Source organism: Mycosarcoma maydis, chromosome 3 (genome assembly GCF_000328475.2).
Source record: "Mycosarcoma maydis chromosome 3, whole genome shotgun sequence".
Lineage (NCBI taxonomy): Eukaryota > Fungi > Basidiomycota > Ustilaginomycetes > Ustilaginales > Mycosarcoma > Mycosarcoma maydis.
The window spans coordinates 1,174,867-1,198,384 of record NC_026480.1 but is presented as its reverse complement, the minus strand read 5'-3'; the positions used below and the strand labels follow the sequence as shown (position 1 = coordinate 1,198,384).

Genomic DNA, 23,518 nt, shown 5'->3' with positions numbered 1-23,518 from the left:
TCTGCACCTCCGCTGATGGTGCATAACTCGTGACTTAACTTAAGTTATTCACGATTGTGGCTGCAGCTACTCACGCTTACTGCGTAAGACTAAGGGACTCAGGGTTCAAATTTCGACAGAAGAGAAATCGGCGCCAAAAAAAACCCCCAAAAATCTTACAGTCATGAATCTCACGTCGCCGTGCGCGTGCAGGATGAGTGTTAGATTGGCTCGGTGCAGGGGCCTTTTATCTTTGTCGCACACATCGAATATCGAGTGTTGCTCTTCGTCATCATCGCATGTGAAGAAGGCCTCTTGACGATTCACCAACAGAACTCTTAAACCTTGCGTCGCTACAATGTCGACGACACGGCCTGTTGTAGGAAGCGGTCTCGGTAAGTGGCACTGTGCTAGACAATACGAGCATATGGTCGGCGAGCGGACACGAGAGAGTGCTGACATCGACCTATCTTTTCGTCGCCTTAATCGCACATGATGACGTGCCATATACATACAAAACAACAGCCAGCTGCTGTACGGTAGTCTCAGTGTTTGGCGCCGTGATCCTTGCAATCTTTGGATACGGCTTTCAACACAATTGGCCTGCACTCATGGGCAGCACCGAAGACCCCAAAGATGGGCTAGCAGTCGGGCAGACTTGCTACATTGCCGCTCTTATCTACATCGCTTTCATCGCCTTTTGCGGATGCCAGCTTGGAGTACATCAAAGATACAGCCGCATTCAACTTTAGTGCTGGCAGGACTCGCTATTGGCAGTTATCGTGTGAATTTGCACACATGACAGCCCTGACTCGCGGCACCAAATCACCCGACCCTGTCTATACCACATCCAGCTCCCTTGCGATAAGCAAACAACGCATTTCTCGACATGCAAGCGTGATCGACGTCGTGCGAAAAAGTCTACGCTTAACGTTCCGTGTTGCTTCCCTCTTTCTTTGGAAGGATGAGGGGTCTGAGCGTCACTGCTAACAGCCTTGGCTACTAGGTCTTGGTAGAAGGATGCTAAGCGGACCGCGTTATGCTTTAGACTGTCGTGCCTAGAGGCTCGAGAACCTTACTAGAATCCCATGGCTTCAGCGTTTGACGATGCGAACGAGTGAGGATCTGAGCTCCGCATGATAGTGCTAATGACGACTAAACATGCAGCCACGGCTCGAAAAGGGGCATGTGAATTTGCTTTGCTGCACAAAAAAAAATGAAAGCGCTGCCAAGTCACGAGTAGAAGAAGCCTGTACGCTGCTGAGAACTCTGCTTGGCTAAGGTTAAATCTGTTATCGGCTGAAGAACAGGGCGAAATCGGGCGCGTCTCCGGAACTATGTGAGAACGGTCATAACACGAAGCAGCATCTGTCTCGGAAAGTAGGTTGAAAGGAGCTGGGAGCCAAGTGCATGAAGAGCGGCTTCCAGACAAATGTTTGTCCATGCGCCGTCAATCAGTCCAGGCCTCTGGTAACATTGAACGGGAGCCGCGGTGTGCGCATGTGGTAACAATTTCTCTGACTCAGCCTTGACGGTGCGACGTGCGAGCCTCTGGCTAGACAATTGCAGCTCAGGTTAGATTCGTGATTCATATGTGGATGCCTGAAAAAGTACAGTTAAAAACAAGTAGAATACAAAATGAACGGAAGAGTCCGAAACGCGGCTCTCGCTCACGCTTGACGGCTTGTCGAGACGGTTCTGCACAGAAACACGCGCGGCTCTGGTAGGAGCCGATCCGCAATTCGGTTGTTTGCAACTGGCAGTGCGTGTGAGCAGCGGCTGCTGCTATTGCTCGCACTTCCTCTTTGCTAACCGAGCAGCTGCTGGGCTGGAACCGGTGTTGATGCTCCGTTTTCCAGAGTTGGGCATGGCAAGAAAGCATTCGTGATTATGACGCTCGCTTTTTACTACTCCTCTACAGTAGAGTCCAACGAAGATGGAGCAAAAGCCCAAAAGTGCCAACTTCTTGTGTCACTGATCCGTTAGATATGTCTCTTTGCTCATTGGCACTGCTCGGGCCGCCTCGAGTTGTCTCGCTTACGATGAGGTGAAATTCATACCCCGTCAAGTGATTTCTGGCTCTCTGGCCTCGATTGTTCAAGGGCTCAACCAGGCTAGAGGCGCACCCCACACATTGTGTGCAGCTTTGACTGCGCGATCATCTTGGTGGCTACAAAGTACTTATAGAGGAGTTGCGAGCGTTGAGGCAGGTTCATCTCCTTTCGCATGCATCCCTCCAAAACATTTGTCGCCCTCATCGCGCACATATCACCATTTGCACCACAACGACAATGTCCATCCTCCTTCCGACAGTGCACAGCTCATTCGAGCATCTCACACCGACACACGTAGCCATCGCCTCCGTACTCATTCTCGGTTTGCTCTGCCTTATCGCTCCAGATCGTTACATTTTCGTATCGCATCGCAAAGGCATCAAAGAAGTTCCTGGTGCGCTTCCCCTCATTGGTAACCTCCTTTTTCTCCTCGACATTGCCGCTAAGCGTCGTCGTTTCCTCGATGAGTTCCTCCGCATGCAAAAGAGCATTGGCGCTGGCGGTATGCCCTGGGCTGCAACTTTCCCTTATCTCGGCGGCCGAGTCACTTCCATCAACCGCCCTGAATACATCCGATGGGTGCAAAAGACCAATTTCGAGAACTATATCAAGGGTTCCTTCTTCCAAAAATCGATGGGAGACGTGATGAGCCTCCATGGCATCTTTGTCGCCGACGGAGAGATCTGGAGGAAACAACGCAAGATGGCCTCTCATATCTTTAGCGTTGGCAACTTTCGAACTCACGTCCAGAACACCATCCATCGCGATCTTGCCATTCTCAACAAACTCTTCCGGGACGCTAGCAGCAAAAACACCGAGCTCAATCTGCCCGATCTATTCTTCCGATTCACCCTCAGTTCGTTTTCACTCATGGCTTTTAGCGCCGACATCAAGTGTCTGCCGTCCAATGTTGGCGATTTGAGCAAAGTAGTCGAGTTTGCAGCCAACTTTGACTATGCTCAGCGTGTCATGGACGAACGCTTCGTGGACCCTTTGGCGAGATTCACCGAGCTCTTCTCGCCTCAAGGTAGGAAGATGAGAAGGACGATCAAGGAGCTGCACAGCTTTTGCTACGAGATTATTGACCTTCGACTAGCAGCTCGTGCTCGAGGCGAGGCTCAAGCTGCATCCGGCAAGGGCGACAAGGACCTGCTTGCGCTGTTTATGGAACAGAACTTGACTCGTGACGAATTGCTCCCTGTCGTGCTCAACTTTTTGATTGCTGGTCGCGACACGACAGCCCAGGCGCTCGGATGGCTGTTCTACGAGCTTTCCAAGCACCCTGAATGCATCGAAAAGGCACGCCAAGAGATTCATGAAAAGCTCGGCTCCGGCTCTTCGTTCCAAAGCATGGCGTACGATGACCTATCTTCGCTTGTCTACGTTCAAGCATGCTTCCTCGAGGCGCTGCGCTTGCACCCGTCGGTACCCAAGAACATCAAATTGGCCGTCAAGGACGACGTGATCCGACCCTACGCACAACCCTGCTCGGACGCCGACGTCGCCCCCAACGCTGTCCCCACCACACAGAAGCTGCCCGACCTCGTCATCAAGAAGGGCGAGACAGTCACATGGCAGGATCACACCATGGCGCGAATGCCCGAACTGTGGGGCGAAGACTGCGAACAATTCAAACCAGAACGATTCATCGAAGAGCGAAAGGACGGTTCGATCGGCATCAAAACGTACTCGCAGTATCTATTCCACGCTTTCAACGCAGGCCCGAGGCTGTGCCTTGGTCAGACGCTGGCGACGTACGAAGGATGTGCAGTGGTGGCAGAAATTTTGGGCAACTTTGATGTGGTCTACGATCACAAAGCGTTGAAGGAGGACGAGCCGACATATGACGATTCGTTGACGCTACCCATCAAGAACCCTTATACGATCCATGTCCGGGCCAGGGACGATTGAGGTATTCCTTAAGTCCCAGCTATCGAGTTGTACCAATCACGAATATACCCCACCTCGACGCACTCCTTATTTGTCTGTCGCCAATGCTTTTGTTTTAGACGAGTGTTCGACAGAGGGTCGAATCTTGCTCTATATTTCAAAATCATTCTGAAACACTAATCTCAACATGAAGCTTTTTGGAGCTTTGCTCAGCCATCGGGGAGCTGTCTTGATGTTTGAGATTCAGAGAGAGCGGTCGAGCCGAGCCAAGAGCCAAGAGGCGAGAAGCTTCAACATCGTTCAACTGAGCATGCGAAATTCGGAGACATGAGAGTTTGGATGTGCAACGTGGATCAGTGGAGCCACGTCAAACGCAGGAATTTGAAATTCAACTTTCGCGCTGTTTTTAGTGTGACAGATTCGTGATTCGTGATTGAAGCTGTTGTGTGGCGCTTCCATGTTGGGTTGCTTCGTGACTGTGGCTGCAGAAGCCTCCGGAATTTGATATTCGGCTCTCTCCTCAATTTGCCTTGAGTTTCAAGATTATGCAGCGCCATCTTGCCTGGCCATGATCCTTCTTGTTCGCACGGGGTGTTACAGTGTTCACGGTCATGAACGAGGTAGAATTCCATATAAACTCAGCAAGATTGTGGTGAGTCTCTGAGATCGGAGGCGCATCCAATTTGACCTTTGCCCTGTCGACAAAACCGTCTGCTGATCCGGCATACACACCCGCTTGGTCAATCATCAAGCACGCTTCATATCAGCTTTGACCCTGGCACATACTGGCTGAGCAAAGCAGATTTTCAAAACGGCAAGCAAAGATGGCAAGCTCAGCGATGGACCAACCTCCGCCACCCACACAACCAACATGCACGTTTCAGAGTGCAGAATCAACGCCGAGCTTTGCTTCACAACACGGCGCACCGAGCACAGTAATTGACACCCCCTCCATCGATATGTCTCCAGCCAACGAAGATGGTCTGATCCTCGACATGCACGGAGGAGTGCCTAAGCTCCGCTCCACCTTGCAAGACGCCCGCGACTCGACCGGAGCAGCAAAAAGTATTCTCCTCTCTCTCGGATGGCTCGACCGACTCCTATCACTCTTCATCATCGTCGCTATGATCCTCGGCGTCGTAATTGGTGAATTCGCCCCAAACGCAGCCGAAAATCTCTCCAAGGGAGGGTTTCGCGATGTATCTGCTCCCTTGGTGGTAGGCTTGATCGTCATGATGTGGCCCATCTTGACCAAAGTTCAGTACGAAAGGCTTCCGCAGATGTTTTCCACAAAGCGATTATGGTACCAACTCGCCATGTCGTTGGTGCTCAACTGGGTTCTAGGTCCATTCCTGATGCTTGGATTGGCATGGGCCACATTGCCAGACTTGGATGATTACAGGGTCGGAGTGATCATGGTCGGTTTAGCTAGGTGCATTGCAATGGTGATGATTTGGAACAAAATCGCTCGCGGTGACAGCAACACTTGCGCTATCATTGTCATTGTCAACTCTGTCCTTCAGATCGTCCTCTACGCTCCGCTCGCGGTTCTGTTTGTCAACGTTATCTCCAACGACGTTGCTTTCTCACTAGATTATTCAGACGTCGCGATTGCTGTCGCCATCTACCTTGGCATCCCACTTGCAGCCGGTGTGCTGACCCGCTTCTTGGTACTCACACTGTTCGGGCGCCACTTTTTCCATCAACGATTCCTCCCCTTTTTTGGCCCCCTCTCGCTGATTGCCCTCCTCTACACCATTATCATCATCTTTGCAGAACAAGCGCAGCACATTCTGGACAACCTCGGACCCGTCTTCCGCACTTTTGTACCCCTGGTGCTCTATTTCGCTTTGATGTGGACGGGAAGCTTTGCACTCATCTGGTGGTTGTCCGTTCGATACGGTAAGACGGAATGGGGTTATCAGATGGCAGTGGTACAGGCATTCACGGCGGGCAGCAATAATTTCGAATTGGCGATCGCCGTCTGTGTGGCCGTCTTTGGGGTGGGATCGGACCAGGCATTGGCAGCAACAATTGGACCCCTGGTTGAGGTGCCCGTGCTGTTAGTGTTGAGTTGGGTGGCGATGTTTGTAGGCAAAAGGCTCCAGTGGGATAAAGGGCTGCAACGCGCACAGAGACAGTCGAAGGACAAGATGGAGCAAGACGCGATGGCAGATCTGGAAATGTAGCCTTCACACTTGCTTTGCTATGTATTTCTAGTCGCTTCCTTAATTAAAGACCGTTTCGAATTCAACCACATGTATGCAGTCATGATTAGTATAACGTTAACGATCCACGATTCACACGCTCCACGATTCAGATTTCGACAGAGTCTTTGTTTTGTTCTCCGATTCACGATTGTCGAGACGTGGTTTCCAGAAATTGGCTTGTACAGTGTCTAAGTGGTAGCAGTCTTACCAGGCTACGTTGCTTAGTGCTTCTCGAGATCCTGCTCGAGCACGAATCGGTAGCGGATGTCGTTGTCTGCCACCCTCTTGACGGCCTTGCTGCAGTCCTTCATAGGGAGAATCTCGACCCAAGGCTGGATATCCTTCTCAGCAGCGAGCTCGAGCATCTGAAGAGCCTCCTTCTTGCTTCCGATATGGGAGGAGCCCATCAGGCAACCATTACCGGCAAAGTCCTGGATGCGAACCTTGAAGACATCTTCGGGCATTCCGACGCAAATGAGACGGCCGTGTACCTTGAGCGTGGTAAGGATCGTGCGGAGGTCAACGGCGTTGGAGGAGGCAGTGTTGATGATCAAGTCGAAAGGCTTGTTCTTGTACTCCTCGGCCCAGTTGGGGTTCTCGCCGGTGGAGACGAACTCTTTGGCACCCATCTTGAGCGCATCCTCGCGCTTGCGAGGAGAGTGCGAGATGGCAACCACTTCGGCACCGAGAGCGTGGGCAAACATGACACCAAAGTGACCAAGGCCGCCGATTCCAACGATTCCAACCCGTTTTCCTGGGCCAGCGCCGTTGCGGATCAGAGGTGAGAAGAGCGTAAGACCACCGCAAAGCATAGGAGCAGCATGCTCGGACTTGATCTTGTCAGGAATCGGGAAGACAAACTGCTGCTGAGTCCTGATGTGGGTCGAATAGCCACCCATAGCCTTTGTGCCGCATTCACTGTACGTATCGTTGTACGTATCTACTAGTTTCTTGGTGCCATTTCCGCGACAGTACTGCTCTTCTTCATCTTGGCAAGGTACGCATTCACCACAAGAATCGACCTGGGCACCGACGCCGACTCGGTCGCCAACCTTGATGTCCTTGACGTTCTTGCCGACCTTGGTGGCGATGCCAATGATCTCATGACCAGGAATGCAGAAGTCGTGCTTCAGAGGGCCCCAACCACCGGAGATGGTATGGACATCCGAACCGCAGACACCACAGTGGGTGATAGCAATGTCGACATCGTCGTCAGTCTCCTTCTTGAGGTCGAAATCGTAGACCTTGAAGTCGGTCCAATTCTTGGAGTCGGCGATACCGTATCCGCGAGGCATTTCGAATCGATATTGAAGGGAAAAGTGGATGGTAAGAAAAACGATGTTATGGTCGCTAAGGATGGAGGTGGGATTGTTTTCTGACAGAGTGAGGTCCGCACTCCGGCTCAACAGGACGCAGGCTGCAACGTGACACGTTGACTAGGTAACGCTAAAGTGTTGAGTATTTTCCTCGTGTTTCTTCTTCCAACGTTAATCGGGTTAGCGTCTGTGCTCTCGCGCTGATGTCGTGAGATCAAAGAAGAAACCACACTTTTGACTGATCTGATGCCTCTTCTCCACTCCCTCACACGACATCATTCACGATTCACAATTTGCATTTGTGGTTGCAAATTCAAAATCCGCCGCTCCCCTTGACCTACTCGCGATCGGTGACTTTTCGAGCCGGTCACGGCATTCACAAATTCGATCATGAAGAAGGCGGGGCCATTTTGTGGCTTGTCTCTGATGCTAAAACCGGCGAGTCTACTTACAGAGCTCACGCTGTTGAACACTCCGAGAACCGACCTGCGGTTGAATGGCCACCCGTACGAAATGCGCTTGCTCTGGCGCTGTTGAAGTATACCGTCGTTCAAATTGTGATCCACGGCTTGTAGGGTTTCCGATGAGTCAGAGCAACGTTCGTGGTTGCGAGAGATTTGCCGATGCCAACTTCGAAAACCTGCACCACGTTTCTACACTTTGGATTTATTTAGAAGCGTTATTTATTATTTGTTTTCGGTGCCACAATTTCTACTCGTTTTGTTTGCTAGTCTTTTCGCCCTGCGATTGTATCAATTTGGGATTTGGTCTCTCAACGCTCTTGACTTTTTCTTCTCAGTTACGTTTCATTTCCTTCACACCTGTCGTCTTAATCATGACAAGGAGCCCAAACATGTCGATATCACACTCGTCGTCATCAGCAGCAATGCTGTCCACCGTCATCGCTTGCTCAATCGCATCTCTCACCGTTGGATACTTTATCGGAATGGGTCGCTCGCTCCTCTCGTACAACGCCAACACGCAACGCGTCCTTTCTGCTTCCGACGACGAATCCGATATAGACTCGGAGGATGAGCTCGCTGCCATCTCTGACAACTACAAAGCTTCCGGTTCTGGCCTTGAGTCCGAAGAGTGCAAGATGATTCTTGCTGTTAGAATGGATATCAAGATGGAAAAGGGCAAGATCGCAGCACAGTGTGGGCACGCTACGTTGGCAGCATACAAATTGGCCAAGAGGTTGACGCCCAAATTTGTGAAGCAGTGGGAGAGAAGGGGTCAAGCTAAAGTGGCGGTGAAATGCCCCGATGAGGAAAAGATGCTGGAGTTGGAAAATAAGGCGGGCGAGTTGGGCATTGCTGCTAGAAGTATCATTGATGCTGGCCGCACGCAGATCGCTCCCAATACACGCACCGTACTCGGCCTCGGTCCAGCACCCGTATCGCTAATGAACCAGCTCACAGGTCACCTGAAGCTTCTTTAGATGTATCTTGTTTCTGCTGCATTCATTCGTTCTGTAACAACACCAACATTACGTCACCAGCATACAAACACCACGCGATTTCTGATAACTCGATCGCAACAAGCCTCTTGAGTATTCCACCGAAGGTTTACATACGAAGATCAGAAATGCAGCGTTCTAGTTGATCGCTTCATCAATCATGGACTCCCACTTGCGTTGCATCGTGATGGATTCGCGAAAGATCTTGTACTTGACTTGCAGCAACTTGGCCAGCTTCTCATCCTTTTGCGGGGAGACCAATGTACCCGGCTTGGTCATTCTAACCATCAGATCCCAAAGATGATCCTTGTACTTGAATGAGGCCTCCTCTGCTGTTTTCTGATCGTTAATCGTCGTTGCTTCGGTTGGTGCGAATTTACCACTTGCGCCAGACGAGTCCGGATCTTTGACTTCCGCAGCAAATCGACCCAAGATGGCCGAACCAGCGACGACGCTGGCACTCGAACTGAAGGGGAGCTGGACGGGCATATCGCAAACATCAGCGATCAACTGCATGAACACGTGGTTCTTGACGTGACCACCACTCATGTAGATCGAATCAATCCTGTGGCCCTTGGCATTCATCTCTTCGATAATGTGTCGGGTTTGTAGGGCGATCGCTTCGAGCGTGGCATAATACTTGAGCGCAAGATCGGCGAGCGAGCGGTCGAGTTTGAGACCTGTGATCATACCTTTCATCTTCGAATCGGCAAGGGGCGAGCGGTTTCCGTGGAAGTCGGGATAGATGAAGAGATCCTTGGTAAGCAGTGATGCATGCGCAAGGGAAGCCTCAGAGGCGAGCGAGTCGATCTTGTCATGGAGAACGACGAAAGGCGAGCGGTTGGTCTCCGAGGCCAGAGTGCGAAGCGATGGTGCTGCCGGATGAGTGTCGATGATAAAGTCGATGAGTTGACCGGTGGAAGACTGGCCTCCTTCGTTCATCCATAGTCCAGGGAAAACAGCATGTTTGTAAGGACCCCAGACGCCGTCGACGAGGATACCGTCGGGTGATTGGACGCAGTAGCACGTGCTAGTTCCTGCGATCGCAGCCAGTCGGTTCTGCGAGCTGATGAGCGATGGGCTGTTCTTGCTTTCATCCACGGGATTGGTAGCTGGTGCAGCAACGGTGCCAACCCAACCTGCATATGCATCAATCAGAGCCGACCCAACAGCGGTGCCAGGTGCTAATCCAAGCTCGGTAGCAACATCAGCGCTCAGACCATCACCAACAGGCTGACCGGCAGTAAGCACTATGCCGTTGCGACCCGGAACACCGCCTAACTGCTGAAAGTCATTCTTGACCAATTCACCCAACCCAATCTGTTCGAAAAACTCCGGCTGCCAGCCCAACTCGGAACCGTCAACGCCCGGAGGGACATAGGAGCACTTACAGACCAAGGAGCAGTTGCTCCTCGCCAGCGAGCCTGTTGCTTTGTATGTCAGATAGTCGGGCAAATCGAAGAACATGCACTGCTCAAAGAGTTCTGCTGGCATGTGTTTTTTCAACCACAGAATCTTAGGAATCTCCATTTCGAGCGACATGGTTTTGCCGACATAGTTGAGCACTTTAGATCCGGTCGAGTTGATGAGTGCTGCTTCGGCTTCAGCACGGTGGTCTGCCCACAAGATGACGTTGCGTTCTCCTGGTCCCCAATTGAAACTTGTCGTGGGAGATTGAGGGGTGACTGCAATGGGGTTGCCATCGAAATCGGTCACTGCAAGAGAGCAAGTTGCGTCGAATCCAACACCTTTGATGAGGCTAGGGTCGACTTTGGATGCAGCAACCACCTGAGTAATGGCCAGCTTGATCTGAGACCAGATATCGGTGGTCGACTGCTCGAAGATGCGCGCATCTGATTCGAGGCGGAATGTTTGGGTAGCATGGGTGGATTCTGCGAGAATGTTGCCGTCATTGTCGACTAATGCTGCTCGCGCAGAGCCGGTGCCGACATCGACACCGATGTAGTAGAATCTGGTGGCACTTTTCATCGTCATCGTCATCCTGTGTATGCTGTCGAGTCGATGATGGCGGGGGTTGTGAGTCGTAGGAGAAAGGACCAACCTCCTTATCCGTGGAAGAAGGGCTACTCAAGGCTGTTCGGTTTCCAGGAGGAAGGCATCGTGAATCACGAATGTTAGCAAAACTGGTCACAAAACCCTGAGACTGCAGCGTTGATACATCGCACAGACCCGGTGAGATGAACATGGAAATCAGAAGATCCACCTCCACAGTCACGAGTCTTGAGTGACACTCACACACGCAGACACCGAAAGTGGGAAGTGGGAGAGCACAAGACACAAGACCCACAATCATCCGTGATCCATGATTATCATTCACGATTATTCACGATTCGGTGATTGCCGTACTTCGCGGTGACGAAATTCGCCGATTCACGATTTCAGAGTTCTTCTCACGGTGCTCTGGTGTCTTGCACGTACCGCAACATGCACGATGCAAAATCGCCAGGTTTGTTACACCGTTCAAAGATTTATAATAAAGAAAAGTGATTCGGATTTCTCGGTAAAAACATCGGCGTTGTCGAGAACATAGGATTCGTGATTCTTAACGAGCAGCTTGTGGTGCTTAACGAGCTAGCTCTCCACGCTTTTGGCGCAACGCTTCTCGGAGCTCACAAGACATCGCAACGCTCGTGGCTGTCTGTCCGGTACCTGAGCGCAATATGCACCTTCAGCAAGGCATTTTTGCCCAATTTAAGATCTGAACAAGCGAGGTCAGGTCCATGGCCGATATATATAAACACTGAATGCTGAGCCAAGGAAGTTGCTGGCTTATCTTCTTAAGCTATTGCTCTCCTTCTTTCCTCGCCATTTCAGTTCTCAAAGCCTAAAGCCCTTCCTGACATGATTACCAGAAAGAACGCTTTGATCCTGGCCTTTGTCCTGGCTTGTGCATCCTTAGCCAGTTCGCATGCAAGCCCGCATTCTCCCGGACTCGACCAAGAGCATCACGGTGCAGGAGCGCACAGCTCTGCCGAATACGCGCCCATCCCTCTGGTTGAGTTCCCCTCCAACGATATCGACGATCCTTGGACGAAAAAGTATTCCGGCGTCGCAAAGCCTGCTTACTCTGGCGTGAACACTTACGCCCACTTGCCTACTGTCAAGTGCCTTGATGATCCCAGCCAGTTGTTCGACGTAGCCGTGCTCGGGATCCCTTACGACCTCACCGTAACCTATCGACCCGGTGCCAGATTCGGGCCGAATGCGATTCGTCAAGCTAGCAGACGGCAGAGAGCGGGCAGAACGTACTCTTTGTATCATGCTCAAGACCCGTACAATACCGGTTTGCGATTTCTAGACTGTGACGACATTCCCACTTCTGGATTTGATCCTGCTTTGGCGATCGATCAGATCGAAGCTGGGTATACTTCGCTTTTGCAACGTCGAGCTGCTTCCGATCCATCGCTTAGCTTCTCTTCAACTCCACCAAACTCAGTAGTTTCGACCAAATCGTGGCAAGCATTCTCCAACGCAGGCTTGGCAAAAGACGGCAGATCGCACCCCAAGATCGTCTCCATGGGTGGAGATCACACGATTGTGCTGCCGATCCTTCGATCGCTCTACCGAGTATATGGACCCATCGCGGTGATTCACTTTGATGCACATCTCGACACATGGCCTCCAGAGGTCTCACCTGCAGGCTCGCCAACGCGCCAACACCAGATCCAGCACGGCACCTTTTTCTGGCAAGCTGCGCTCGAAGGACTTATCGCACGCAATCAATCCATTCACGCCGGCATCCGTACACGACTCGGCTCCTACGACGACATTCAACACGACGCATCGATCGGCTTCGACATCATCACCTCCGATGACATTGACGACCTTGGCATTCCGGCTATCATCCAAAACATCCGGTCTCGTGTTGGCGCCATGCCCGTCTATCTCAGTATCGATATTGATACGCTCGATCCGGGCTTTGCTCCGGGCACAGGCACGTTGGAATCCGCAGGTTGGAGCCCCAGAGAGCTGAGGAGGATTTTGAGAGGACTGGAAGGGCTGAACTTTGTCGGATTTGATTTGGTAGAAGTGAGCCCAGCGTATGACCAGGCCGAGATCACAGCGTATGCAGCAAGCGATTTGATCTACGAATTCATGAATCTCTTGATTAGCGGCAACAACTTGCAAGCGGATGGAAAGGTTGCTGAGCCCAAGAGGAAAGGTAGGCGGGCACAGAAAGCAAAAGGCGTCGTTGCATCTCTCTTCAATCATGGGGACGAACTGTAAAGTACACGGTAGTCAAGGCTGTTCGTTAAATGTCTTTTTCAAGTAGTTAGATTGTACCTTATGTGAGGTCAATTACTTCGCTGGTTTCGTTCGATTTGGCTTTCTGTGTGGTGTTTTTCTTCGTATCCTTCCCAGCTCCATCTCCGTCGATCTTTGAGCCATTTCTTGCTAACGGATCGACTTGAATCGCATTGACACTACTAGTCGTTGGCTGCCTGCGTTTCCTCGTGAGCGCGGCCTTCGTCCTGCTTGTTGTCCCACTTATGACTTGTCTCTGATCGCCAATGTCGACCTGTGCATCCTCAGTGGCTTTGACAGATGCCTTGACTCTTTCTTTAATTTTACTCCCTTTGACAGTCATCTCAACTTCCAGCGGCGGATGGAGATGCTGTTCAAGAGACCGACCAGACCTTATCAAGAACTGAATCAGTCGCTCGAACCGCTCGTGTCTGCGATACATAGCTCTAACAACATCCGCCCACATGGTTGGTTCCTTGTGCTCTCCTCTATGACAGGGACAGGTGCCGTGTGTGGGAAGTACCGTACTCGCGCTGCTCGCTGTCGCCTTTTGGTCCCCTAGTTGCTGTTCGAGAAACGACCTAGCCAAGCACGAGAGATGAAAGATCGAGTCGCATCCGGTTTCGCGGCATTCCGATATGGTCTCGTGCGAGGCGGTAGATGAACTGGAGATGAGAGGCAGTGTGCTAGCATGCGGATTTGGGCATAAGACAAAATCGAGCTGCTGGCTGAGATCAATCGGTATGCTGCAGAGAGAGCAGAGTGATGTGGGTGCGGGAAGTGCTGTGTTTGCTGTGCGTGCGTCTTGTGCTGCTATGTGTCTCTGTACACAGGTATGCAGAAATTCGCTCATTGCTTGCGTCGTACTTCTTGATGCACCCACGTTTGCAGCGATGCTTTCTGCGAACCGTTTCCATTCTGATTCTTCCATGTTGAGGTCGTCAAATCTCATTCTGTAGAGTGGGCGGCTTAACGCCAGATCTGATCCATTGGCGGCATCTGTAGCAACCACTTCAACCTCGGTGTCGTCATCATCTACTCCGTTCTCTGCGTCATGATCTTCCAAAGCAGACGGTCGAGCCTTATCGCTCAGTTTTTTCGCTCGTTTGGACTTCTTTGTCAAGTCTGTATTCGGAGCAGCTGGTTGCGGTATGGGGAAGGTCGCAAAGTCTTGCATGCATGCATCGAGACCTTTCAAATTTGCTGATCTCGGAAGCGTCTCTGGCCATGCTGAAGTTTCCTCGGTGTGTGGCTTTTGCCTGCTCGAGGTCTGCCTCTTCTTGACAGGATGTTCAGCTACACCCGCATCCAGCCGATACGGCTCGGAGACGTGAACGAGCGGTTCGCGTTTGCCGTCGACACCAGAAAAGTCACAGACAGCTACCGGGTAGAGTGCATGCAAAGGCTTCCCCGATCTACTGTACCTATTTTGCAACGTCGACAATGCGCTTTTGGCCACCAAACCTGGGTCGCAAGCATCAAGTCTCTGGTACGCCAACCAGCTCCACTCGGTGAAGAAAGCCAATTTCAGTCCCCAACCGCAGAACGGTTCTGATCGCAGCAGTGCGCGCATGGCCAACAGTCTAGCGTTGGGAGATGATGGAGGTCTCGCCATCCTCTTCTTCGGTCTACCCCACCGAGTCTGTCCGGGAGTCAAGCTTGTAGATGGAAACAGTGACATACCAGCCCAATCAGACGTGTTTTTCGGTGTACCGTCAACCGAGTGCTCTGTAGTCAAGAATTTGAGATGACGAGAAAGATGCGGTTTGGCCCAAGCCCATTCGAACTGCAAAGCGGCAATCTTGGAGGAAAATCCATAGACGATGCATTCCATCTCCCAAGGCCTTGCACGAGAAGTTTTGTAGGCACCCTGCGTGAGGTGACCATTGTGCTGACGCTTGCGGCGGGGTGGAGCCGGAGTGGAGCCGATGTAGGTAGTACCTGGGGTGGAGAGAGAGCGCAGAAAATAGCAGGCGTAGAATGGCGGAATTGTATGTTTTGTTACCGAAGATGGCATGATTGTGAAGGTGCACGGCAGGTTAGTTCGACCGCAGGCCGTGGCTTATGTGAATGTCTGCGAAAGCATGGGATGAAGTTGGCGCCGAGAAGATAGTTTCACGTTTTTCTTGTTTAGGCCGAGATGGTGTTAGAGAGGTGGAGCAAAATCGTGAAAAGCCCCCCGCAATTTCGTGATCAACACCTCCACCTCGTGCACGTTACGAATCACAATTGTGTTGAAGCTTGACAAGCACCAACGTGGTCAATCAAATCACATCCCGGCGAACGTCAGTCCGTGAGTCATAATTCTGGCATGGAATCGTTGAAAGTTCTTTCACCAGCTGTTCGCAGGTATATTGCATCACGTCTTCTTCAATCTCTGCTGTCTGTCTCTCCACCACAATCGACCCGCTTCATAACTGCCTAAATACACACCCGCTCCCAACGCAGTCCACGCGCCGCGCAAAGCACCTCCTTTCATCAATGCCTTCCACCCTTCCTTAGCCATAATGTCTCTCATTGTCGCCAACACACCCAATGATGTCTTTGCTCTGCCTGCATCTGTGTCCAACATGATCCTTGTCTTGGCTACATCGATTGGCGTTGTGACCACAGCCGCAAACGAACCCGCAATCGCTGCTGACCCGCCTGCCACCATCCCTGCCTTTCCGAATTCGGTAGCTACACTCATCTTGTCCTGTGTGGCTTTACATCTGAGTTGCTCGGATGATCGTATGTCATCAACCTCGCCGTCCTCTTTGTGCGTCCCGGCTTTGAGACCCACCCACTTTCCGAGCGATTCTCGTAGTGACTCGTAGATCGGAAATTGCAATGCGGTGAAGGGCAAGTTGCGACCTGCTAGAGCAAGGTAGGAGCGAGCAAAAACAGAGGCGACGGGTGCTATTGTGGGTCGGGTGGAGGGCTGTGCGCTCACTTGCTGCAACCTCTCATGCGCGTCAAGAAGTATGTTCCTTGCTGTAGAGGCAGCGCTGCCTGGAGGAGCTTGTTTGGACACCTTGTCGGCCGCATGTGCAACTGTCCTTTTTGCAAGGCATACTTTGGATTCTCGTGGTTCGGCTTTTTGTACCACTTCCTTTGCCGCTCCTACTGCTGTAGTCGCCGGACAAGCTGACGATGAGCTTGTACTGCTTGACGAGGATCGAGTCTGGTTCCGCTGCTTATTGACAACTTGTGCCCGTTGCTTGATAATCTCGGCCGGGGTCAAGACGAGACATGACACTAGCTCTGCTGTCGAGCTAGCAAGCATGTGCGACAGTGCTGGTGGTGTATTTGCAAGTGGTGAATTCGACGATCCCAAGACGGTTTTTGTCTGCTCGTAAGTGGAAAAGAACAGCCCGGCAGCTGGAAGAGTGGCAATGATGACGCTTCCAACACCTTGATACAATCCTCCATAGAGGCCCCTACCTGCAGGAAAGCGCGTGGCATAGTCGGGAGCTTGTAGTCGGGTCTTGAGCGTGTCGAGTGGGTAGATGAGCAGATCCACCGTGAAGGCTGCTGCGGCTCCTGCTACGACAGTGTCCATAGCTACTAGCAGCGTGTCGATAACGAGCTAGCTGATGGCATGATTGTAAAGGCTACTCATCGACAGTCTATCTATCTATCATCTGTGTTCTTGCTCTTGCCATGCATTCTTGCTCTTGCCATGCAGGGTTTCGTCAGAAGAAGTCATGATTGAGGTGGAGGTGACGCATTTATGAATATGCGGAACTCGGATTTGTTGATTGGCCGCCACATCGGCATCGTGCATCACGCAGACGGGAAACGTGAAATTACGAAACACGAAACACGAATGACGAGTCGTGAATCACGTGAATGCAGCTGTGATATGTTAGACCTACGGTTTCGACTGAGCAGATCTTGCCCCGTTGTCCAGCTGAGTTGAGAGACCGGTTCGGCAGGAAGCGAAGCCCGGCGGCTGCATGGACGGCAAATCGGGTTTTTGGGCTCAGCAGCTTAACCGCTGCACGTCTAAGAACGTGCTCATCCTCGAATTCGGCAGCTTAGCGAGGCAAAAAGACGCAACTCCGACCATACTGTCGTTTTCGACATCGACAGCAAACCTGAAAGGCAAATGAGCTTGGATGCGACGAAATCATGAATCCTCCTGAAAGTTTCCGTGACCCTGTTCATGCAGAGACATGCAGAGACATGCTTGAGTGGCATGAGCATGATCACAAACAATTCACGCCAACAAGCATTGCTCAGTGCGTGTGAATTGTGCCGTCACAGACTCGCCACCCTTGTACGTTGGTGCAGTTCGCAGCTGTCTTTATAAGCGCAGAGAGGGATAGAAACATGTTTCGTCCATCACGGACACATGTATCTACACTTGCCCGAGATGTTCGCTAAACTCGCTCTGGCACTGCCAGTGTTTTCTGCGCTCGCGAACGGCGTAGCAGGCGCTTCCATTCGCACTCGCGGTAGTGGCGTTGACCCTGCCGATTTCAGCTCGAAAGGTCTCGTCGCCATCGGTCAGTTCTCAGCTAGCGCTCGGGACAAGAATGGCGAGACCATTGGTGGTTTCGGTTCCGCAGGTGCTCTTGTTCCAGGCCAGTTCACACGCAACGGCGATCTCTACTCAGGTCAGCTCTACCTCCAGCCCGACCGAGGCTACAACGTCGAGAATACGATCGACTATGTTGCTCGTCACCACCTGTTTGATTTCTCTTTTAAGGAGTACACGGGCTCGAAAAACCTTGCCTTCGACCAGGCAATCAATCTCTGTAACATCACCTACCGCGATACGACTTTCTATCACGAGGCTTCGGGTAAGAACCCAACCGGACTTGACCCTACTCTTGTGAGGAGCGGCGGTCTTAGCGGAAGCGGATCCAACGATGGGCCCCTGGCTGCGGCCAATGCGCCCAACAAGCCTTCGGCTCTGTCGTTCGACACCGAGGGCTTCTCGGCCAACCCGGATGGCACCTTCTGGGTTTCGGACGAGTACACTCCAGGTGTCTACAAGACCGCTGCAGACGGTACTATCATTGCATACATCACCCCTCCTGAAGCGGTCTTGCCACGCATTGGAGGCAAGTACAACTTCACCTCCAAGGCTACTCCTGACTCTGGTCGTGCTCCGAATGCCGGCTTTGAGGGCATGGCTGTGTCTTGGGACGGCAACCAGCTGTTTGCCGTCCTACAGTCTGCGCTCGTCCAGGACGGTGGAGATGGTGCCCCTTACCTTCGCATCTTTGAGTGGGACATTTCTTCGCTTTCAGGAGTGACCACCTACCAAAATGGTGCTAATCCTGGCGACAATGTACCACTCATTGCTGAGTACGCTTTCAAGGTCCCCACTTCGAAGAAAGGCAAGGCTCGCAACGTCAATGATCTGATCTACCTCGGCCACAAGACCGTCGGCATTCTCGTCCGTGACGGCAACGGATTTGGAAACGACGACTCGGGTGTCAACTACAAGCACATTGACATCCTCGACCTGTCCACCGCCACCAACATCAAAGGAACCAAGTACAACACGGCTACAGGTGCCATTGCGCCCGGGGGTAAGCTTGCCAACGACATCGACCTGGCTTCTTACAGCAGTCTTGTCGACTACACGGCCGATCTTGGCAAGTTCGGAATGCACGCCTCGGGCAACCCCATCGACCCTACCTTGCTCGCCGCCAAGATCGAGAGCTTGATTCTGCTGCCAACGCTGCCCAAGTCGAAACACGACACAAGCTTCGACAAGGACGAGTACTACATTCTCTCGCTCAGCGACAATGACTTCCAGACCAAGGATGGATACATGGAGGCGCTCGGTGCTTACTCAGCCGCGTACCCTCAGGACGTGCCTACGCAGCTCTTTGTTTTCAAGGTCAAACTGCCCGGGGTCAACCGCGGCGACATGCTCTCTCGCCTTGGTCTTGCTTAGTTGAAATCGGGTATAGATATTATGAATGGATATTCAAAGAAATCCGCAATACTTGTGACTGTTTGAGTGAGTCAAGCACGTAGTGGAGTAGAGTGTGGGAGCTGAACGCACGTCGCATTAACTTTATGCAAACGTTTTGAGCTGAAGGAGCTGGCAAGGTCTGACCGTTGTCATGAACGATCAGATCAAGATCGACGACAATGGTCCTCTGATGACTCGGATCGAAGCCTTCCGATCCATTGGCCAAGTGACACGTTCCTAGGGCCTGCATCTCTTGGATATCAAGTCGCACCAATTTGTCTGTTTAGCTCTTACTCTACTTTCTAGCCTTCTGCCAACTCCAGCTGCTTCTATGATCGTACCGGTGTTGAAACAGTTTGATTACGTGCCGTGATTTCAACAGAAAATGGAGCTCAAGGGGGAAGCCTAGAGGTGGATGACGTAATGGGCACTTATGACGGGAGCCGTGTATGTGAAGCTCGACAAGGTGTCCACGTTCTTGGTTCGCTTGCGCAACTTTGCTCTTGGCGACCGCGGGAAATTCACGATTACCACTCAACCCAGAAGAAAAGGCCGGTTCAATCACGAATGCCATTTGTTCGACAGAGCCGACCTCGGTCTGTGCTTCGAAGCAGAGCAACCGTAGGTACTCTCCTCTCTCCTCTCGTCGAATGAGAATCTTTCAATTAGGAGGCTCGCTGCATAATCTGCACCTACCAACCTACCTTCGTAGAACCCGTGCCAAGCTGGTTGCCGTAGCCCTTGAGAACTTGGTGTACACGGTCCACTATTCAGCGATGACAATCTCGCACTCTATGGTAATGAAAGCGCACGTTGATGGTTGAACCGCTTTCTTCCATCCCCTATCGACTTTGTCTGGGCACAGTTACGGTGGAAATTTGTATACAAGAGCTCACCTGTGAACTGACCTTTTTGCTTGTGAGACAGCGAGTAAAGTAGATAGCCGGTTGTGTCACTTTTTCCAAGAGTAAGGCTGAGAGCACGAAACCAGCTCAACCTCGCCCAGCTGCCAAATATGGAGAAACGTTGTTTCTCTGCGACTAGTTCGGTGGAATGCTCTTCCAAGCGAGATTCAACGTGGGAGTATGCAAAGTCTTCCTCCTAGGCGTCCTATTATCCCTTTGCGCACTCTGCCGCAATCGAACCGGAGTAGGCGTGGCTTCTGTTGTGCGCACTGCTCCAATGTTGGACTCCAAGAACGTATAAAAGCGTCACTGAGCCAGTCTGGACGACCTATTCTTCCGAAGGACAACGACGCTGATTGTCACGCAAGTCATGAAGAGCACCCTGGCATCCTATGCAGCTCTTGCTGCCGCTCTCACCGTCTCGGTGTCGGCTCTCGCTCCTCTCGAGCGAAATCTGGCTTACCGCTCTCCGACACTCTCGTTGAGCAACGGCGATGGCCTCAGTCACGACATTGTACATATCGGAAACCAGATTCGCAAGCGAGCCTACGACGACTACGTCACCTCCAAGGTGGAGGGCAAGGCCAAGCGCAACAGTGGCAAGAAAGACAAGAACCACCAGTACAAGACCGAGGCTGACTTCCTTGTTCAAAATTACGACGGCGACTACGGCTCGGACGGTCGCGACGCTTACAAGGGTAACGTCTCTTTCCCGTTCGGCGTTGCTTCTGGTGATCCCTATCCCAACTCGGCCATTCTATGGACTCACCCTGTGCCCCAGGACAACAGCACCAACCTGCCCATTTGCTTGCGCTACCAGACGTCGAAAAGCAAGACCGACTTTTCGGCAAAGAACCTCGTCGACGACAGCTACGCCTGGACCACGAGCGAAGTCGACTACTCTTTCAAGGTTGAGACCACCGGCCTCTCGCCCAAGACGCAGTACTTTTACCGCTTCTTTTCGTGTCATGATCCTTCGGTCGTTTCGCCCGTCGGTAGCTTCAAGTCAATTCCAGACTATGACGATGACTCTGTCGACTCGCTCAAGCTTGCCGTCTTCTCGTGCTCGAACTTGCCATTTGGTTTCTTCAACGCCTACCGCGCCGCTGCTGCGCGCGACAACGGTGCTGACTACTTTGTCCACGTCGGTGACTACATCTACGAGGCTCGTGGTGATGGTCAAACTGTGGAAGGTGAAAACACATATGGTGATGGCCGACCGCTTGACCGTGTCCCGGCTCCCGACCACGAGATTGTGACACTCGAGGACTACCGTCTGCGATACGGCTCTTACCGGAAAGACAAGGATCTCGCAGCTCTGCACGCTGAGATGGCTTTCTTCGGTATCTGGGACGACCACGAGGTAGCCGACAACTCTTACAATCACGGAACCGCAGACGGCAATAACACCGAGACCGGTGCCGTTCGAGGAGTTCGCTTCACCGAGCGAAAGCTCGCTGCGGTCAAGGCTTACTACGAGTGGATGCCCATCCGTCAGGTGGACACGACCGACTCGCTCCGTATCTGGCGCAGCTTCCGCTACGGCAAACTTGCCGATCTCTTCCTTCTCGACACGCGCAACTTCGATCGTGACCTGACAGACGTTTACTGGAACACTGATGCTGTGGCTGCTATCAGCAATGACACCGACCGATCGCTCATGGGAGGCAAGCAGGAGCAGTGGCTTTACCGCAACATGATTGCGTCGCAGCAGCGAGGCACCACCTGGAAGATTGTTGCTCAGCAGATCATCACAAATTGGCAAAATTATGGCCAGCCGGATTTCTCGTACAACTATGACGCTTGGCAGGGATACCGTTCCAACCGTCGTCGATTCTTCGACACAATAGTGAACAACGAGATCGAAAACACGGTCATCCTTTCTGGTGACTCCCACGCCAACTGGGTCTACGATACCGTTCCGGAAGATCGACTGAACAACACTCAGTATGACCCTGTCACTGGCAAGGGCAGCATTGCTGTTGAATTTGCAGGAACCGCTGTGTCTTCGCCGTCGTCATACGGCCGCAATCTCACGCAGGAAAAGTACGACGCTGCTGCGAAGAGGCTGGTATCGATTAACAGGAACCTGCAGTGGGCCGAGGGAGCTCACAGGGGTTACTTTGAGCTCCAGTTCAATAAGAAGGAGGTCAACGCGCAGTTTTACGGTTACCTCAACAATAGCTTGCCCGAGACAGAGGAGTTGCTCGTGGCTCAGTTCAATGTCAAGAAGGGAGCTAACAAGCTCACCCGGCCTATCAACTACGGCATCAAGCCTATCTCGGGAAGCCTCCAGGCTCAGGCTGTTGACTACTCCAAGTCACAGTGGAACGGAACTGCATTCGTGGATAAGAACTAGGTCATTTCTGTGATGCACTTGTCTCATTTCTGGAATACAAGAGGTGAATTTCTTATTCCACCTCCTTCACACAATCAGGTGGCTGGCTTGGTTTGGACCAAGTTGTGTTGTACATATCGCTTTGCTTGATGGTTGACTAAATGTGAACTACACCATCAACACAGACGACGCACTTGCCACCGATCCAGATATCGGGCTTCCCACCGTCCGCACCTTTACGGTCCACCTTGACACTCACTCTGCCTTTCCTGCCGATCGCTGTGCCCTGCGAGTTGACATACTCATCCGCAGGACTCTCTCCAGTCGCCTCGAACCACTTTGCAAACCCGGCGTTCAAGGATCCAGTCACTGGATCTTCTCCAATATCTTCAAAGACAAATGCTCTCACTTCATTTGCTACTTTCTCTCCCTCCGCGTTCCTCGTTTCCGGATATGGTCCTGTGAATCCCAGGAAGAGATCGCGGATCGAACCAATGTCACACTGCGGAGACTGAATGTCGATATCGAGCACTTGTTGAGCGGTCTTGAGCTTGATGCCGATCCAGCGTGGACCATTGTCGAGGTGATATGCAGAAATGATGTTGTTGGGGTCGAGTTGCAGGGCGCGAGTAATGCGGGAGACGGTGGTGGGATCGACCGGTTCGTGTCGAATAAAGTCAGGTGCACGGAAATGCACCGTTGAGCCAGCTCCCGACACCCGGAGTGCGACCAAACCAATCGCGCATTCCTGTACGAGCGTTCCTTCTCGTTGCGCGATCAAGACCGAAGCAGACTCGCCGAGATGTCGCAGGAAGGAGTGACAGCTTCCCAGGGTGGGATGACCGGCAAATGGAAGTTCTTCAACCGGCGTAAAAATCTTGATTTGGTAGTCAGCCGCAGTGTTTTTGGTGGGCGGTAGCAAAAACGTGGTTTCCGAAAGATTGGTCCATTGTGCAAACCGTTGCATCTGCTCTTGTGTCGGGATAGGCAAGGCAGCGTCCAGGCAGTTGACGACCGCGACCGGGTTGCCAAAGTATGGCGTGTCGGTAAATGTATCCACCTGGTGGAAGGGATATGTGTTGGTCTTGCTCGACATGGTGGCGATGAAACCAGCTGGGCTTCCTTCAAATCGTGGCAGAAGCGTGAAAACCGAGTGTGATCTCATGTATAAGTCCGGTTCAGGA

The 23,518-nt window shown here is 52.1% G+C and overlaps 12 protein-coding genes across 12 annotated transcripts; 7 read left to right on the top strand and 5 right to left on the bottom strand.

The window, feature by feature from the left end:
* Positions 1-337: 337 nt before the first annotated feature.
* On the top strand, positions 338-731 carry UMAG_10262 (uncharacterized protein; the record flags this gene model as incomplete). The annotated part of the gene is made up of 2 exons (XM_011389657.1): positions 338-374; positions 505-731. 2 exons carry the CDS (start codon positions 338-340, stop codon positions 729-731), a joined length of 264 nt encoding a protein of 87 aa, XP_011387959.1.
* Positions 732-2,270: 1,539 nt separating this feature from the next.
* On the top strand, positions 2,271-3,944 carry UMAG_01863 (uncharacterized protein; the record flags this gene model as incomplete). Its single annotated transcript, XM_011389500.1, has 1 exon — positions 2,271-3,944. One exon carries the CDS (start codon positions 2,271-2,273, stop codon positions 3,942-3,944), a length of 1,674 nt encoding a protein of 557 aa, XP_011387802.1.
* An 803-nt stretch (positions 3,945-4,747) lies between these two features.
* On the top strand, positions 4,748-6,112 carry UMAG_01862 (uncharacterized protein; the record flags this gene model as incomplete). Its single annotated transcript, XM_011389499.1, has 1 exon — positions 4,748-6,112. One exon carries the CDS (start codon positions 4,748-4,750, stop codon positions 6,110-6,112), a length of 1,365 nt encoding a protein of 454 aa, XP_011387801.1.
* A 242-nt stretch (positions 6,113-6,354) lies between these two features.
* UMAG_01861 (uncharacterized protein) lies at positions 6,355-7,428 on the bottom strand (the record flags this gene model as incomplete). The annotated part of the gene is made up of 1 exon (XM_011389498.1): positions 6,355-7,428. One exon carries the CDS (start codon positions 7,426-7,428, stop codon positions 6,355-6,357), a length of 1,074 nt encoding a protein of 357 aa, XP_011387800.1.
* An 874-nt stretch (positions 7,429-8,302) lies between these two features.
* UMAG_01860 (aminoacyl-tRNA hydrolase) lies at positions 8,303-8,890 on the top strand (the record flags this gene model as incomplete). Its single annotated transcript, XM_011389497.1, has 1 exon — positions 8,303-8,890. The coding sequence occupies one exon, from the start codon at positions 8,303-8,305 to the stop codon at positions 8,888-8,890; it is 588 nt and encodes a 195-aa protein (XP_011387799.1).
* A 156-nt stretch (positions 8,891-9,046) lies between these two features.
* Positions 9,047-10,909, bottom strand: UMAG_01859 (uncharacterized protein; the record flags this gene model as incomplete). The annotated part of the gene is made up of 1 exon (XM_011389496.1): positions 9,047-10,909. One exon carries the CDS (start codon positions 10,907-10,909, stop codon positions 9,047-9,049), a length of 1,863 nt encoding a protein of 620 aa, XP_011387798.1.
* An 861-nt stretch (positions 10,910-11,770) lies between these two features.
* UMAG_01858 (uncharacterized protein) lies at positions 11,771-13,156 on the top strand (the record flags this gene model as incomplete). The annotated part of the gene is made up of 1 exon (XM_011389495.1): positions 11,771-13,156. One exon carries the CDS (start codon positions 11,771-11,773, stop codon positions 13,154-13,156), a length of 1,386 nt encoding a protein of 461 aa, XP_011387797.1.
* Positions 13,157-13,214: 58 nt separating this feature from the next.
* Positions 13,215-15,191, bottom strand: UMAG_01857 (endonuclease; the record flags this gene model as incomplete). The annotated part of the gene is made up of 1 exon (XM_011389494.1): positions 13,215-15,191. One exon carries the CDS (start codon positions 15,189-15,191, stop codon positions 13,215-13,217), a length of 1,977 nt encoding a protein of 658 aa, XP_011387796.1.
* Positions 15,192-15,533: 342 nt separating this feature from the next.
* UMAG_01856 (uncharacterized protein) lies at positions 15,534-16,715 on the bottom strand (the record flags this gene model as incomplete). The annotated part of the gene is made up of 1 exon (XM_011389493.1): positions 15,534-16,715. One exon carries the CDS (start codon positions 16,713-16,715, stop codon positions 15,534-15,536), a length of 1,182 nt encoding a protein of 393 aa, XP_011387795.1.
* Positions 16,716-17,531: 816 nt separating this feature from the next.
* On the top strand, positions 17,532-19,070 carry UMAG_01855 (uncharacterized protein; the record flags this gene model as incomplete). The annotated part of the gene is made up of 1 exon (XM_011389492.1): positions 17,532-19,070. The coding sequence occupies one exon, from the start codon at positions 17,532-17,534 to the stop codon at positions 19,068-19,070; it is 1,539 nt and encodes a 512-aa protein (XP_011387794.1).
* Positions 19,071-20,366: 1,296 nt separating this feature from the next.
* On the top strand, positions 20,367-22,355 carry UMAG_01854 (uncharacterized protein; the record flags this gene model as incomplete). Its single annotated transcript, XM_011389491.1, has 1 exon — positions 20,367-22,355. One exon carries the CDS (start codon positions 20,367-20,369, stop codon positions 22,353-22,355), a length of 1,989 nt encoding a protein of 662 aa, XP_011387793.1.
* A 136-nt stretch (positions 22,356-22,491) lies between these two features.
* Positions 22,492-23,430, bottom strand: UMAG_01853 (uncharacterized protein; the record flags this gene model as incomplete). The annotated part of the gene is made up of 1 exon (XM_011389490.1): positions 22,492-23,430. The coding sequence occupies one exon, from the start codon at positions 23,428-23,430 to the stop codon at positions 22,492-22,494; it is 939 nt and encodes a 312-aa protein (XP_011387792.1).
* Between the last annotated feature and the right edge of the window lie 88 nt (positions 23,431-23,518).